The following is a 15,670-nucleotide window of genomic DNA, read 5'->3' on the forward strand; positions in this document are numbered from 1 at the left end:
ATGATAGTTAAAGTAGTGTTAGTGGATGGTAAGACCCACAATATTATTAGTGTTTGATGGTGGTATAAGTTGTAAATAAATTGATGTATATGGATAATATATTGGGATAACCTTCTATATGCTCATATTTTTATGAGACCGAAAAAAATGGAAAGTGCACATATTTTTGTGGTACGGGGAATATGATATTGAGATAAGCAAAAGAGTTAATGATAATCATGTTAGAATTATCTCATGAAGAAATATTGATGTAGTCGAACTAGTAGAAAGAGATATCACAACTTAATAATTTATGGTGAATTAACTTCTCATGGTTAATTCGTGTTTTAATTGAGTATATACCCAATAAAAATATAATATGCTTATTTACATTAGGTTTGATTATACTACATAAATAAATTACCATACTAAAATATTGGGTGGCAGGAAAGAAGGGCATATCAGCCTCAATATTATCACTTGTTTTCACATTTTCTTACACCCATTATTCATTACTACTCTAAACAGCATCAAAATAAAAACTAGCCATAATTATCAACTCCGCCGGCGATCACAATCGGACTTCTTACCACGTACTTGCCGGACTTCTCAATCCACGTCAGCGATCCCTGTCTGAACGTCGAATCAATATCTCCCGTATAGCGCATCCTCAACGTATAGCTCTGCTTCTCATATTTCTTCCGAAAAACCAGAGTCTGCGGCGTCACCGTCACCGTCGCATTCTCCGGTTTCTCCAGTTTCATTCTATACGTGGCGGCCCCGCTCCCCACATTCGTCACGGTCCGCTTGAACGTTCGGGTGAGCGTCAGCCCTCTCTGGTCGAAGTTAAACAGCCCGATGAACGAAGGGTAGTTCAGATCCGAATTCGCCCCCGAGCAGTTGTAGCTCGACCTTATGATCGCCCGCACCTGCTCCCGGGTGTAGTTCATCGAGCAGACGAGGTTCGCGAGATCCAGAGGCGTCGCGTCGTATACAAGGCCGGGATCAAGCGCCCTGTTCGGGTCTACCTGCCCCGACCCGATCCCCAGCGGGGAAGCAACTCTGTAAGAGCTGAACGCCTGATCCTTGATCGGCTGGTTCGTGCTGTCGAGATGATTGGCGGTTGTCATCATCGCGGATTGTATAGCCGCAGGGCTCCACTCTGGGTGCGCGGCCTTCAGAAGGGCCGCGACCCCAGCTATGTGTGGGGTCGCCATTGATGTGCCGGACTCTAGAGAGTAGTCGCTCGACAGGAATATGTTACCGATTTGTGGGCCGAGCTGGACTGGGCTGTATGCTGCTAGAATTAGCACTCCTGGCGCCATGATGTCGGGCTTTAAGATCTCCTGGTAGCTCTGGGCCGGCCCTCTGGATGATGATCCAGACAAGGCTGGAGCTACCCGGGGCTCTGGCCCGATTATCGTTTCCTGGAACGATATGGTGGCCGTTGGGGACACACTAGTTGTCGCATACTCGATCAAATTCACTGCTTCCGCTGGGGTGATCACAGCCCCAGGGAAACGGAACAAATTTGATCTGAGTATGCTTGTATCTTCTGAAATTATTACGGCTGCGGCCGCGTTGGAACCCACTAGATTCCCCATTAGGGAATCGAAACTGATGGCTTCGTCTGTAATGTTACAGACGACGATTCGGGTTATAAACGACTGCGACAGCAGTTCGCTGGAGTCGCAGGCGGAGACAGTCTCGTTGTAATCGAGAGGCAAGTTGATCACGTTTGCCCTGGCAGGAAACATGGTCCATCCTGTGATGGTTTTGCCGTTTCCGAGCGTGATCGTACCGGCAAACCATCGGTCAATGGTCCCAGACGCCACGACGATCTCCCAGGGGATCCCTGCTTCCATCGTGGCAAGGCTGGGACCGCTGTTTCCGGCAGATTTACAAACAATGATCCCTTTTGCTCTGGCGCCGAAGGTAGCAGCTGCGATGGTATTCCGAAACAGATCAGCTGATTCGTATCGTAAGGATATGGATATTATATGGACTCCGTCAGCGACTGCCTGGTCGATGGCCGCTAGCGTGTCGGCCTCATAGCTTCCGGTCTTGTAGGCCGCGAGCCTAGCTCGCGGAGCAACTCCCCTGGCAGTTCCAGGGGCGTATCCGAAGAAGGATACGTTGTTCACGAAGTTACCAGCGGCCGTGGACGCGACGTGGGTGCCGTGGCCGCTGTTGTCCCTGGCTGAGGTATAGAACTCTGAGCCAGCTTCTCGAGCTGCGGCATCGAAGAATCTGGCTCCAATGAGTTTCTTGTTGCATAGGGAAGAATTGAAATCCGGGCCTGTCTGGCAGGTGCCCTTCCACGACGACGGGATATCAGTCATCCCGTCGTCGTTGAAGCTGGGGCTCTCTGGCCAGATGCCGCTATCGATGATGCCTATGATCACGTCCTTTCCGTATTGGGAAGCCGGCCAGAGCCCGGTTACGGTGTTGAGGCCGAGGAACTTGGTGGAATGCGTGGTGTCGTGGGTGACGGATCTGCTGAGGGAGGCGGAGACAAAGCCGTCCGACTTCTTTACAGCCAGCAATTCGTCGCTCGACATTACGGCGCTGAATCCTTGGAAGGCGTGGTCGTAGGTGTAGATGAGCTTCGCCCCCGATTCATCAACAGCTCCAGACGGAGCTGCTGATGAGGCGGATTTGACAAGGGAATGATACCAAGAGTGGTGACTTGAAAATGCCTTGGGCATGGAGGATTTATCCATGTGGATAATGTAAGTTGATCTTTTTGATGAAGCATCATTGCCCCAAACAAGAAATGAGAAGAGAATGAAAGAAATGGAAAAAGGGAGCTTCATTTTTGGTGCTCTAAACATATGAAATAAATGAACTGGATATATAGATTAAGATTACTATCTTATCAACATTGTGAGTTTATAATATCTGTTTGAAAATTCAACATGCAATTGGATATTTGGATGTCATTAGCTGGCAATTGATTGGAGATTGGTCCCGCCGACACTAAATGTTTGATTCAATTATTTTGATAATATTATCTAAGTCTAAGTTTCAAAAGTTTGACAGGCTAATAAATAGCTCCTTAAGTCAAATTGCAGATAAGATCTAAACATGTTCATTTAATAAATTTGCCCTTCTGATATTATAGTTTAATACCATCGCCCCATCACCCCTACAATATAGTAATAAAACCAAGAATTATGTGATTGTGACAAAATTAATTACTATAAGATCTCGAAAGAAGCTAAAGATCTAATGATGATCTTGTTGGAAAAATCTTGAGATCTTGGGATTAAAGAAGATTGAAAAAGATTGTAGAAGTGTGTCCATGAAATAGGAGATTTCAAGGTCATATGTTAGTACTACAAAAGAGAGAAGCATGAAGAGCCAAATGAAAAGTCCATTCATGGTGGAAGAGATCATGGACAATATTATATTGATTGTGGGGACCACATACATGTGTGTTTGCATATTGTCTTTTTGGTAAAGATTTAGGGGGTGTTGTGTGTATATTTTGTCTGTTTTGATGAGAGATTGGTTTCATTTGTGTGTGATGAGTGTGTGGGGAATAGGGTGAGTGTGTGCATAGTGTTTTGGAAAGGGTCAATGATTAAATCTATAACACCCTCTACTGATTTTATCAATTGTATTAGTAGTACAATTGATTTAATTGATCAACTATTTGAAAACGGTGCTTATATTTTTCTAGAAAATGGAAATTCTTGATTAATCAACATTTTTTGTCCAAATTGGATTCATCAAATTTTGGACAAATAAATTAAACTGTTAGGCTGAGGCCCAATATAACTAATCGGCTCATAAATTTCAGGCCCAATTTTTACACAAGTACTATTTTTTTTCACGAAATTAAAGTTTCCCGACACAAATCGAATTGAGGTTCGAATTTGAAGATTGTAAGGTTTTTGTTGCGCCATTGAATTGCTCTGTTTGCTATGGTATAACCTTTTCTAGGGCATGCTAATTAGTTTGATAATTCGAAATTAATTAATAAAACTAGGTAGTCAATAGTCAATAGGCCCAAAAGAAAGCAATCCAACAAGATCGAGCCCAGAAAAAGCTATGTTTAGAGGGATGAGTCCATAATAAAATCTAAATATGGCATCTGTAGACTACTGCAATTGAATTCTACAATAAATTTATTATTCATTCATTTGATTTATGTAATCAAACGCCTAGGATAAACAAAAATTTAACATGAGGTAAATATTTTCTCATTTATTATTAACTAAAGACAATAATTTGTTCTTCTACCCATGAATTCTTAAAATATTAATTTTAAAGAAGGATTAATGTGTGTTGAGAATAGTTGATCCCAAACAAAGGATTAGATTGAAAAACACTTTTAAAATAGGAATTGCAGGCTATGAATTCTTAATGGAATATGTGTATGAATTTGATGCGGAAATGTATGAATGCAAAAATTGTAATTTTGGGCCGCAGTGGATTTGAAACCAAGACCGAATTCAACCTAAATCGTTGTGTTTTATATAAAGCATGAAAATTATTCTTGATTGTCATTTCGGTGGCACAATCGAGTCATGGAGCACCAATGCAGGGGATTGGAAATTCTTTTTTCACATTGACCAAGACTTCTCTGGGCGATGCATGGCGTGCATGATGCATGGCTCAGTATTTAGGATGATTATAATATTAATTAGAGTGATTATTTTTTAATTAGGATATTAATTGCATGATCTTAGTGACTCGTATAATGGGATACAACGCATAAGAAACTAGCCATTGACCAAACCTCGAACTCATAATCGATTTGTTGGATTCCTTTTTCTACATTGGCCAAGACTTCTGTCAGCGGAGCGTGGCATGCATGATGCATGACTCGTTAATGAGGATGATTACGATATTAATAATAGTAATTAGGATTTAATTTAAGATATTAATTGCATGGTCTTGGTGATACGCATAACAGGATAGAGCACACAGATACCAGTCTAACAAACATCGTATAATATTAATTAGAGTGATTAATTTTTAATTAGGATATTAATTAGTGACTCGTATAATGGGATACATCGCATAGGAAACAAGCCATTGACCAGACCTCGAACTCATGATCGATTCGTTGGATTCCTTTTTCAACATTGGCCAAGACCTCTCTCAGCGGAACGTGGCATGCATGATGCATGTCTCGTTATTGAGGATGATTACAATATTATCTGATTGAATTAAGATATTAATTGCATGGTCTTGGTGATATGCATAACAGGATAGAGCACACAGATACTAGTCTAACAAACCTCGACACAATAATCAATTTGATTGGATCTGTTTCTCAACATTGTTCGATAGAACCTATTTTCGTTTCCAAGTCAAGCATTTAGCTATTTTTTGTTGGCCCTATCATTCACAAGTAGTTCGTTTAAAAATTGAAACCGCCAAAATATTTAACGATCTAATTGTGATTGCGGTTCATAATTCATCAAATTGGAATTGATGGTTTCAATCTAGACCGGCAGTTTTGAAACCGTGAGCACCTACTTTGTGTACAAACAAGGCAGTTGACACCATAAAATTGCAATCTTCATTATCTATCTTTCTCCCTTTTTATTATTCTTTTCTCTTGCCCCAATCTTATTATCTTAATCTAATCTCATTTTCAACCCAATCTTGTTATCTTTAATCTAATTTCGTTTTCATCCCATCACTGGAAACTACTACGTGGGAGAGAAAATCACCTCATGGCTCATTGACTGACTTTTTGTTACATGGGCATTCATAAAAATTGAAAAAGTTTCCATCTTTGTATTATTGCTCAATTTATACCTATGAATTTTGGATGTGGGCTTATTATTGGTGGGGTGTTATGAGTAAATTAAAGATTAAAAATTACTGCCCTCATTAATCCCTCCACCAATCTCTTATATTTTCACACCACCCACCAGTTTCATTCCCCACCCCTCCTCCCTCCCTCTCTCTATCAATAATCCCATTTAAGAATCCTCCATTTTTATTTCTTGAATATCTATTGTTGTCTGAGTTGAGGTTTGTGTTCAATCTGTCATCTATTTATGTTTTCTATGAGGAGAGGGGATTTTTTTGATCATCTAATTAATTTAAAGATTGTTAATTTTGAAGAACATTGTTTTAATTGTTGTTTCTGGATTTGTTCAGGTATCGGCTGTAGATCTACCGCCTCATCTGCTTCTCTTTGGCTGGTAAAATTTGTCATCTTCCTTTGATCGTTGATTGATGCTATGTGAACTAGTTTTTTTTGTTTAAAAATTGAGTTTTTTGGTGCTGTTTATCTTTCTTGGTTTATGCAATTCACCCTTTATTTGGTTGTTTTGTCAAAATTTTGGATGGGTTTAGCATATTTTCTTTTTCTGTTTGTTTCATCAAGAAAAATTGAATGGTTTGATGTATACCTGCTTGATTGAGGAAATAATTTGTTTTAGAACATGAGGTTTTAATTAATCTCAACAGTGTTTTGTACCATCTTCCTATTCATTTGCCTAACAAATACTGTTTCTTGCTTTCTCCCTAGAGATTCACCATAAAGCTAAAACTTCAATTGCTGTTTGGTTATTGAATGATGAAATTTTATAAGGCTGTTTTCTTCTTTGAGCATTTGTGTGTTTTGTTTCCTCTATTTTGGATAACTTTAGCTCAATGTTTCTGTTTGGTTGGTCATGTTTCTACCTCACTTCTTTGCTTTTACATTAGTGTTCAGTTCGCGATGCTTTTGAAGCTTTCGTTTCATATCTTGGTGCATTAGTTAGAATCTTGAGTTCTTGATCTTGTTGACTCCAGTGCTATCTAGCATATTGCTTGATTGTTTCGTTTATCTTCCTTTGCTATTTGCTTATGATGTTTGATGGCAATACGGGTTGATGCCTCTGGTTTCACATTTCTCAGAATATGATAATGGTGCGTGTTTGAACTAAGATCCTCTGAACAATTGAGATTATGATATCAGTGACATAAAACTAAGAAAACTGTGTGGCCTTGTGGCATTGGTCGATTGGGAAAACTTCCACCTGTTATGATACCTGTTATAACTCATCATAAATTGAGCTTCTTGTAAACATGATGTGAGCAATGCCAGCCATTTGAAATAAAAAGAACCTAGCATTAAACAGATAACCTATAAGATATTAATCCCTGTACGGCTATTTAAATTGAACAAGGTTTTTCGAAGTTCAGTTAACCTTTCTTGATTCGTTCCTGTTTATTTGTTTTTGTTTTTCGTTCTTTCGTTTTGCTATACTACTAGGCACGGTCTTCTTCTATAAGTTTTTCAAGTACTTACATGGTATTCGCCTTCTGTTTTTTCTTTCAGATTCTCTGAGAACGAAAGTTCTAGATAATCAGTCTTCCATACATTTCTTCTCTTTTGAGTATTGGGATAAACTCATTTGGAGGCCTAATGCAAGGGCAACGGAATTCTATCAGTACATTGCCCGAAGATCTAACTTATGATCATGGGTCTGCGTCAAGTGATGCCAACATAGATTCCCGAATGCCCTGGAATAATATGCAGACTTCTGCAGATGCTCGGCTACCAGAGTACAAAATCCCGCCAAGTGAGACTGATACTCAGCATCCACATCATATAGGGCACAGTCAGTGGAGTTTAGGTGAAACTAGTTCTGGTGCAGCACAATGTCCATTTGATCGCAACAAGAGAAAAAGAGAGCACAGATGGAGTGTTCCCTCTCGAGCTGCTCTCGACTTGGAAGAATGTCAGCTTGAATCATCTAATATTCCTCAATTGGACAATGTTGTAGTTGATGGACAAGGCAATCAGGCATCAAACGTTTCGTCTCCTCTGCAGCTTGCTGGACCTGTAGGTGACGGGCATCAGATAATTGAGCGTCCCAATAGACATATATCTGTTGGATCATCGAGCGAGAAAAGGCCTTCTACTGGCAGCTCCTCCGATGCTCTTGGTATGTCTTCCGGGTATCGTTCTTTGGATGGTCGACGCAAGAGAAAGGCCATTGATGTACAAGCTGGACAGTCTTCTGGAGCGGGAAGTTCAAATTGTTCTGGACATGCTGAAAGAAGTCAACGTCGTGCTGTAATGTCAGCCCCTCCCCCGATTGCTGCTAGTACTGTTGTTATGTCAACTCCACCGGCAAACAGCCCGGTCCTCAGCAATTTGTCAGAGCACGGAAACTCAAGGATTCGGCTTGGAGTCGGCGAAGCTGTTTCCTCAAATCCTTTGTCTTCAAATGGTAGAGAAACTGCTGGGAGTTCTCGCAGAAACTTACGCTTGCGTTTCAGTAACACCCATCAACAGGGTCATATCCCATCACCAAGAGAAGCGCATGCGTCTTCCTCTTCTCGGCATTCATCAAGGGTACTTCTTCGAAATCGTCTGAACCCAAACCCTCCTGTGGAGAATGGAACTCATCATGTTCAGCCAATTCTTCCGCATATTCCTTCTGTTCGTCGAAATCATCATTCTAGATGGAGTGGAGCCTCTAGCTCAAGAACTAGCAATTCATCTACTGCTGCTATTTCTCTCGAGAGGGAGAGGGATCCTATTCTTTACGAAGAACCTTTTTTGGGAAATATTCCCAGAAGCTGGTCGGATCATCCGATGTTTATTCCACCAAGTGAGACAGGGGGTTCGTCTCAACAACCTCCAAACTGGAACTTATCCAGCGGGGCATCTGCTTCTCGGGCAGGTCCCACTGCAGGGGTTAATTCATCTTTACCTTCATCTTCTTGGTCCCATAGGAGTCATCATCCACAATATCCTCGTAGATTATCAGAAATTGTTCGAAGATCTCTATTATCTGCAGCAGGTACCGAACCAGGTGGAGGTCAGAGCAGCACAGCACCCGGTACATCACAAGAAACAGAGCTTCCATCCGGATCTAGCAGTCGCGGTCCTCGTTCATCAAACACAAGGTCAGCATTGTTGGAGAGACATCTGGATAGTGCTTCCGCGTTACCTCATTCACTTTGGAGCATGGCTGCCGCTGGTGAAGGGAGAGGCAGCGTGATGACCGAGGTACATTGATGTGTTAAATATCTGCATTTTCATTTCTATTATGTGAATAATCGTGCTTGAATCCACGCCACCATGATGCTTTTTGTTTTACTCCACGATGCATGTAGTTGTGCTACAAACTTGATTATTATGTCTACGCTACAAGTAAATGATGCATTTAATGATGCGGGAGTTTCGTGTGGGACTATTTAACATGTCAAAATCTACTAGAAACTTATCGAAAAGTTGCACAGCACATGTATTAGATTTCATGAAAGAGATGCCAATTTTCTTGTCAAATCTCAATTTTAAAACTGTTTTGACAAGAGAAGTATTGGAAATATCATCTTGAAAACTGCTGTTAGTAACTTATACTCGTATCTCGTTTTTAGCAGATTCGTCACGTCATAGATCTCATGCGAAGGGGAGAGGGCTTGAGACTCGAGGTTAGTTTATCCTCAACTTTGTTTGTTTCTAGATTGCAGTCAAGATTTGAGAAAATGCAGTTGAGATTCCAAACTTCATATCTTTCGTGTCATTTGCTAGGATATGATGATTCTTGATCAGTCAGTCTTCTTCGGGATGGGTGATGTACATGATCGTCACCGGGACATGAGACTAGATGTCGACAATATGTCCTATGAGGTGAGGCGCGCCACACCCATTTTTACACCTTGCTCAAAACATTCTTTCTCGTCAAAATCACAAATTTTGTTTCAAATTCCAGGAGCTTCTGGCCTTGGGGGAGCGCATTGGAGATGTATCCATGGGATTGAACGAAGAAACCATAATGGCTCGTTTGAAGCAACGCAAATATGGTGATAGACGGGCAGATCAAGCTGAGACAGAGCCGTGCAGTATCTGTCGGGTACTAACTTTTTTTTCCTTCCACTTGAAATAATCTTCTACGAAATCTGAAACTGAATATTTAGAAAATTCAGCCCCATCGAAGTGTTTTTTCTGCGTCCGCTCCTGACGTCGTCTGCATTATCTGATGCAGGAGGAGTACAACGACGGGGAAGATCTTGGCACGTTGGAATGTGGGCATGATTTTCACAGAGACTGTGTGAAACAATGGCTCACGCACAAGAACTTATGCCCCATATGCAAGAGGGCAGCGTTGTCTACATGAAGATCCCGTCCCGTCCCGTCCCGTCCCATCTCTCCGTAGCTGCTCTTCAACACAAGTCATTTATCTCGAGTCATTTGAAGGCTAAAAACCTTGTTGATTTGCTTCTTGTTATGCCTTTACGCATGACTCCATCCACAGAAATTCAAGGAACAAAAAAAAAAGGAAAGAAAGAAAGGAATTTATTGTGCCCTCCTTATGTGGAGGATCAATAATACATTTATTTTATTTTTAAATGAAAGTTGAATTAACATTAGGTTATGGAAAATAACTGTTTTTTATTTGATCATTTGATGTGCTTTTATAGTTTGTTTACAGTACCAATTTAATTTGTTTTAGCTTATCCTTTTATGGTCTTCTGTTTGTCAATAGTATAGCTATATCTTAACAAAAAGAGATTATTGGTGGGCTATGCTATTTATAGGGATACCAGTCGTATTTTAGATTAGATTTTTATCTAATTCAAGCCTACTAAAAATCCAAATTTTAAGACAGAATATAAGTTTGAATCGGTATGAAATACTTTGAATAAAATCTTAAATTTCAAAAATATCCCCAAAAAAGTGAAAAGTCAAGTATATTAAAGATAACTTGAATTCGGATTTCATTCGAATTTAAAGAAATCAATTTGAATTATAATTTTATTATTATTTATAAAATATATAATATTACTAGTACTCCCTCCGTTCCTTCATAGTTGAGTCATTTTTCCATTTCGGGAAGTTCCCTCATAGTTGAGTCATTTCCAACTTTATTCTCTCTACTTTATTCACTTTTTACTTTATTCTCTCTACCTTTTTCTCTTTCTTACTTTTTTATTTATTTATTTAACACACTCAACATTCATTTCTTAAACTCTGTGCCAAAAAGTTCCGCCTCAACTATGAGGGAACGGAGGGAGTACTATTTAAAAATGCATGTGCCCAAAAGTGTAGATGATAAAGTTTAATTTTCCTAAGATTGACAATTTGAGTGGACAAAATTATTGGGTTCAACACAATCATTTCTGACACAAATCCACTACTTAGTAGTCAATTATGAATGCACGTTTACTTTTAAGCTCCAATTAGTAAACAATTACATCAATTGAACCACGCTTTGACTACCGAAATGCCAAGGTTTTCTCCACCAAGTCTTCCAATTTATACTTATTTATTATTAAAGACTAGTTTTGGTTAAGATTATATATTTGTAATTTGGTAATATTAATTGTATGTAGCATGATAATACTAAGGTTTAAAGACTAGTGTTGGCTAAGATTAAATTCGAATTTTTGATATTTTGGTCGTTATGCACGACCTCAAATTATTGCAATGAAAAAAAAAATATATTTATCTTAAACTTCTAAGAGCATCCACGATAGGGCGGATATCTCGCCAGACAAGTACTAGGATATCCCCAAAACACTTCCTGCTATGTCACTAGGATATCCCACTGCACTGCCACATCACTAGAATATCTTAGTGCATAATAGTGGACAAACACTAGGACTCCCAACAAACAAATTCATAAATACATAATTAAAATTTCGATAAAAATACAGTGAAAATGTAACCATTTTATACAAATTTTTTTAAAAAAACATGCATAATTAAATAAAAAAAAATACATAGTTCACGAAGAGAAAAAATCATCTCAAAGCTTCGACACACGCGCCCCCCCTCCCACTCCCCAGTCGTCCTTTTGGCCAGTCGCTCATCAGTTGTGCAAATGAAATGAAGTGCAACGAGCCAACGAGCAGACGGACGGACAACCTCTCGTCCGTCTGGCTTGTCCTTTTAGCGCTCGCCGGTTGCAATAGTGGACGAGCGCTACTGACGAGCGGCTCGCCGGTCGCTTGTCGCGCGCTATCCGCTATTGTTGTTACTCTAAACTCAATTCAGAACAACACGTGGCATCCATCCAAACAATTTTTTGGCGTCGGCCAAGTAATTTAGTGAAATGAGAATCATCAAGAATCCACAAACAATCCTCAGCTGAATTCCCAACAGCTGACAAACGACAATAGCCTTCATTAATAGAGTCCATTAATCATCACTCAAATTCGATTGGGACAAAACATCTCGTACGTGTACAGCAGCTGTATTCAATGGTTTATGCTATGTGTCACACAATTCATCATCATTCTTCACTATCTCTCTCTAAAAATTCTATCTTTACACATACCCACATACCAATGTCAAACCTTTCCACCCAAACTCACACCAATGCCTAACGCCGACTCTTCCTCCTTTCTCACAGACCAGCTCTGGAAACGCACCTCAATCTTCGGCCTGCATTTATGGGTCGTTCTCGGATTCTTCGTCGGCGCCGCCATCGTCGTCTTCCTCCTCCTCCTCTCCCTCTACCTCTCCACCAAGAAAAGAAGCAGAAAGACTCCATTTTTAACCACCCCCGCCGCCAAAAGCTCCGTCATCCCAACTGTTTCAAGAGAAATTCAAGAAATCCGGGTCGACCCGGATAAAGAGTTGCATCCGGAGCCCGACCCGAAAGAGGCCCACATTGAGATTGTGAAGGGAAACGTGATTGCTTACCCGGGTCTTCGTTCCGGGTCGGGTCAGGGGAGCGGCGAGGCGGCGGCGGCGGAGGTTTCCCATCTGGGGTGGGGCCAGTGGTACACTCTGAGGGAGCTGGAGGAGTCTACTAATGGATTTTGTGATGAGAATGTTGTTGGTGAAGGAGGCTATGGAATTGTGTATCATGGTGTGCTCAAGGATGATACTAAGATAGCTGTCAAGAATCTGCTCAATAATAGGTCAGATTCTTCTTCTAACTATTTTCACTACTTTATTGTTGATTGTATAGTTGATGCTTTGATTGGATGAATTGAGTTGTTGTGTATTTGTAACCACTTCGAAATCTTGGACTTTGTTGTTTATGAGTTGAATTTGCATGACTTCATTTGTTAGTCCACATTGATTTTTGTCTTTGTTTAAAAGATGGTAATTGAATGATTCATATATGGAATGAATTGAGTTATTGTAAGTCTTGAATGTTGCCAATTTAGGTTTGTACTCTCTTTGAATGCAAATTTAGTAAAGAAATTGAGGAATAAGAAAAGATGGGAGTGACAATTTGTGATCTTTTTCTCCTCGTGAAGGGGTTGTTATTCTTTAGTGTATAAGCTTGGTTGTCTTCGTGCCGTCTTGCGTTTTTCCAGGACAGAATAAGTGAAAAGAGTCGGAAAATGGTGAAAGTTACATATTTTTCCACCGTTTCCCATCAAAGAGAACAACAATTATGTGATAGTTTTGAGTGGTGGTTTCAGGGGTCAAGCAGAGAGAGAGTTCAAGGTCGAAGTCGAAGCTATAGGGCGTGTACGCCACAAGAATTTGGTGAGGTTGCTTGGCTATTGTGCTGAGGGAGCTCATAGGTACGGTACTCCCAACTCGAACATGGTGTTCTTTGTTAAAGAACTTGTGTCGGAAGTTGCTATGATAGGAATTTCACACATGGTGTGTGAAACTTTCTTTCAGGATGCTCGTGTACGAGTACGTTGATAATGGGAATTTGGAGCAGTGGCTTCATGGAGATGTCGGGCCTATAAGCCCCCTTACATGGGATATTCGAATCCATATTATACTTGGAACTGCTAAGGGGTAGGTGTGGATTGCTATTTCAGAAACTTCATAATCTATTTTGGTTCGATTTTGGAACTAAGAAGTTGAGTGATTTACAGGTTGACATATCTGCACGAGGGCCTCGAGCCTAAGGTCGTTCATCGTGATATCAAATCGAGCAACATTTTACTGGACAAACAATGGAACGCTAAAGTGTCCGACTTTGGTCTAGCGAAGCTGATAGGCTCGGAAAGGAGTTACATCACGACTCGAGTTATGGGCACATTCGGGTGAGGAGTCATTTCTGTTGATTTGCTGTTACTATTAGCCTTAACAAAATCACATGAATGAATAGCTTTTTGCACTCGTTCTTTTCTAGCTACGTCGCCCCTGAATATGCAAGCACTGGCATGCTGAACGAGAGGAGTGACGTGTACAGCTTTGGCATTCTAATAATGGAAATGATCACGGGGAGGAATCCGGTGGATTATAGTCGTCCCCCGGGAGAGGTTCCTATACATACAAAGAGTTTTACTTGATTTCAAATAACTGTTTTTTGGCTGCTCTCGTGTTCTAATGGGTCGGATTCTCAGGTGAACCTTGTTGACTGGCTCAAGACAATGGTTTCCAGTCGGAACGCTGAGGGGGTTTTGGATCCTAAGTTGCCCGAAAGGCCTTCTTCGAGAGCACTGAAGCGGGTCCTTTTGGTAGCTTTACGCTGTGTGGACCCGAACGCTCAAAAGAGGCCGAAGATGGGGCATGTGGTGCATATGCTCGAGGCCGAAGATTTCCCTTTCCGAGATGTAAGTTTCAAAACATCGTTTAAACCTTATCTTCGTGCTAATGGCTACATATGCCTAACTGCACATGCCACTATGTGAACATGTGATTCTTCTTTGGCAACGGTTAACAATACACAAGGATTATATAAAATTGAGTCTCGTGAATGTTGTTCAGTTGGGTAGATATCACATTGTGGGTGTTGGTGCCTCGTTTTGATACGTATAAAGCTACCCGTTTTACAGGATCGAAGGGGCGGAAGGGAGCACGTACGATCACATCATCGTGGTGGGAGGGAGATGGAGAAGCACGTGGGAGAAGCGGGCGATAGCAGCGGATACGAGAGCAGTATCCAAACAGACAGGTTTTCATTGAGAAACAATGAAGATTAGTACTGTAGTCAGTAGTCTTATGTAAATACCCTTCATCATGTTCCTTCTCCACGGCTTTGCGTTGTTGTTTACTATATTTATTGTAATAAAATGGATCCAGTTTTCTCAGTGAAGTCTATTTCAAACTCTTTTAGGGAGCACAAAAGTAGGAAAAGAAAAACAGAGACTTAATCACGAGTGAGCAAAATACCCTAAATACGAATAATTAAAGTACACCACATCAAAATATTAAATTTTCGCATCAAAAATTGAATTTTTGGTTCGGTTAACATTGGTTTTTATAGAACCAAAAAACTAAAAATTTAAGTATAATACAGTAATAATTACTCAAAATATGAGAAAGTTACTACCTTTTTAATATTCTAAATAAATCCAAAGGTAGCTGTTTTTGGCCGTTTTTTTGAAAAACGACGGTGAGATAATCCAATTTCGAGAATGCCCAACCTGTTACCCATGAAATAAGGTTTCCAAAGACTCTTGTAGTGGTCAATTATCACGAGTAACGAGAAAGTTATGGCCTTTTTAATATTCAAAATAAATCCAAAGGCTAGCTGTCTTTGGCCGTTTTTTCGAAAAACGACGGTGAGATAATCCAATTTCGAGAATGCCCAACTGTTACCCATGGAATAAGGTTTCCAAAGACTCCTGTAGTGGTCAATTATCACGAGTAACGAGAAAGTTATGGCCTTTTTAATATTCTAAATAAATCCAAAGGGGCCTTTGGCCGTTTCTCGAAAAACGACAGAGAGATAATTCAATTTCGAGAATGCCCAACTCGTTACCCATGGAATAAGGTTTCAAAGCCTCTCCTGGAGTGGTCAATTATCACGAGTAATCGAGAAAGTTATGACCTTTTCAATATTCTAAATAAATC

At 40.3% G+C, this 15,670-nt stretch overlaps 3 protein-coding genes across 4 annotated transcripts; 2 read left to right on the forward strand and 1 right to left on the reverse strand.

Annotated features, from left to right (window-relative positions):
- Positions 1-420: 420 nt before the first annotated feature.
- Positions 421-2,822, reverse strand: LOC125222375 (subtilisin-like protease SBT3). The gene has a single exon (XM_048124934.1). The coding sequence runs from the start codon at positions 2,811-2,813 to the stop codon at positions 522-524; it is 2,292 nt and encodes a 763-aa protein (XP_047980891.1). The 5' UTR covers positions 2,814-2,822; the 3' UTR covers positions 421-521.
- A 3,010-nt stretch (positions 2,823-5,832) lies between these two features.
- Positions 5,833-10,353, forward strand: LOC125223314 (probable E3 ubiquitin-protein ligase RHG1A). Of its 2 annotated transcripts, none has more exons than XM_048126397.1 (7): positions 5,833-5,976; positions 6,106-6,149; positions 7,274-8,956; positions 9,328-9,381; positions 9,482-9,580; positions 9,663-9,803; positions 9,936-10,353. In XM_048126397.1, the coding sequence occupies exons 3-7, from the start codon at positions 7,361-7,363 to the stop codon at positions 10,065-10,067; spliced, it is 2,022 nt and encodes a 673-aa protein (XP_047982354.1). In that variant the 5' UTR covers positions 5,833-5,976; positions 6,106-6,149; positions 7,274-7,360; the 3' UTR covers positions 10,068-10,353. The 2 variants fall into 2 exon arrangements, with proteins under 2 accessions (XP_047982354.1, XP_047982355.1); XM_048126398.1 differs by having other exon boundaries at positions 9,331-9,381.
- A 1,788-nt stretch (positions 10,354-12,141) lies between these two features.
- LOC125223242 (probable serine/threonine-protein kinase At1g01540) lies at positions 12,142-14,904 on the forward strand. Its single transcript, XM_048126293.1, has 7 exons — positions 12,142-12,819; positions 13,333-13,437; positions 13,541-13,663; positions 13,744-13,914; positions 14,004-14,133; positions 14,218-14,427; positions 14,650-14,904. The coding sequence occupies exons 1-7, from the start codon at positions 12,161-12,163 to the stop codon at positions 14,794-14,796; spliced, it is 1,545 nt and encodes a 514-aa protein (XP_047982250.1). The 5' UTR covers positions 12,142-12,160; the 3' UTR covers positions 14,797-14,904.
- The last annotated feature ends 766 nt before the right edge of the window (positions 14,905-15,670 follow it).

This window comes from Salvia hispanica, chromosome 4 (genome assembly GCF_023119035.1).
Source record: "Salvia hispanica cultivar TCC Black 2014 chromosome 4, UniMelb_Shisp_WGS_1.0, whole genome shotgun sequence".
Lineage (NCBI taxonomy): Eukaryota > Viridiplantae > Streptophyta > Magnoliopsida > Lamiales > Lamiaceae > Salvia > Salvia hispanica.

What these genes read in the sequence shown, in the direction of transcription:
- LOC125222375 (XM_048124934.1), bottom strand. Translation starts at nt 2,813, where the DNA reads ATGTTTAGAGCACCAAAAATGAAGCTCCCTTTTTCCATTTCTTTCATT.
- LOC125223314 (XM_048126397.1), top strand. Translation starts at nt 7,361, where the DNA reads ATGCAAGGGCAACGGAATTCTATCAGTACATTGCCCGAAGATCTAACT. An exon ending in GAGGCAGCGTGATGACCGAG is followed by an intron (nt 8,957 to 9,327) that starts GTACATTGATGT and finishes TCTCGTTTTTAG; the next exon opens with CAGATTCGTCACGTCATAGA. An exon ending in AGCCGTGCAGTATCTGTCGG is followed by an intron (nt 9,804 to 9,935) that starts GTACTAACTTTT and finishes TATCTGATGCAG; the next exon opens with GAGGAGTACAACGACGGGGA.
- LOC125223242 (XM_048126293.1), top strand. Translation starts at nt 12,161, where the DNA reads ATGCTATGTGTCACACAATTCATCATCATTCTTCACTATCTCTCTCTA. An exon ending in ATAGTCGTCCCCCGGGAGAG is followed by an intron (nt 14,134 to 14,217) that starts GTTCCTATACAT and finishes TCGGATTCTCAG; the next exon opens with GTGAACCTTGTTGACTGGCT. An exon ending in AAGATTTCCCTTTCCGAGAT is followed by an intron (nt 14,428 to 14,649) that starts GTAAGTTTCAAA and finishes CCCGTTTTACAG; the next exon opens with GATCGAAGGGGCGGAAGGGA.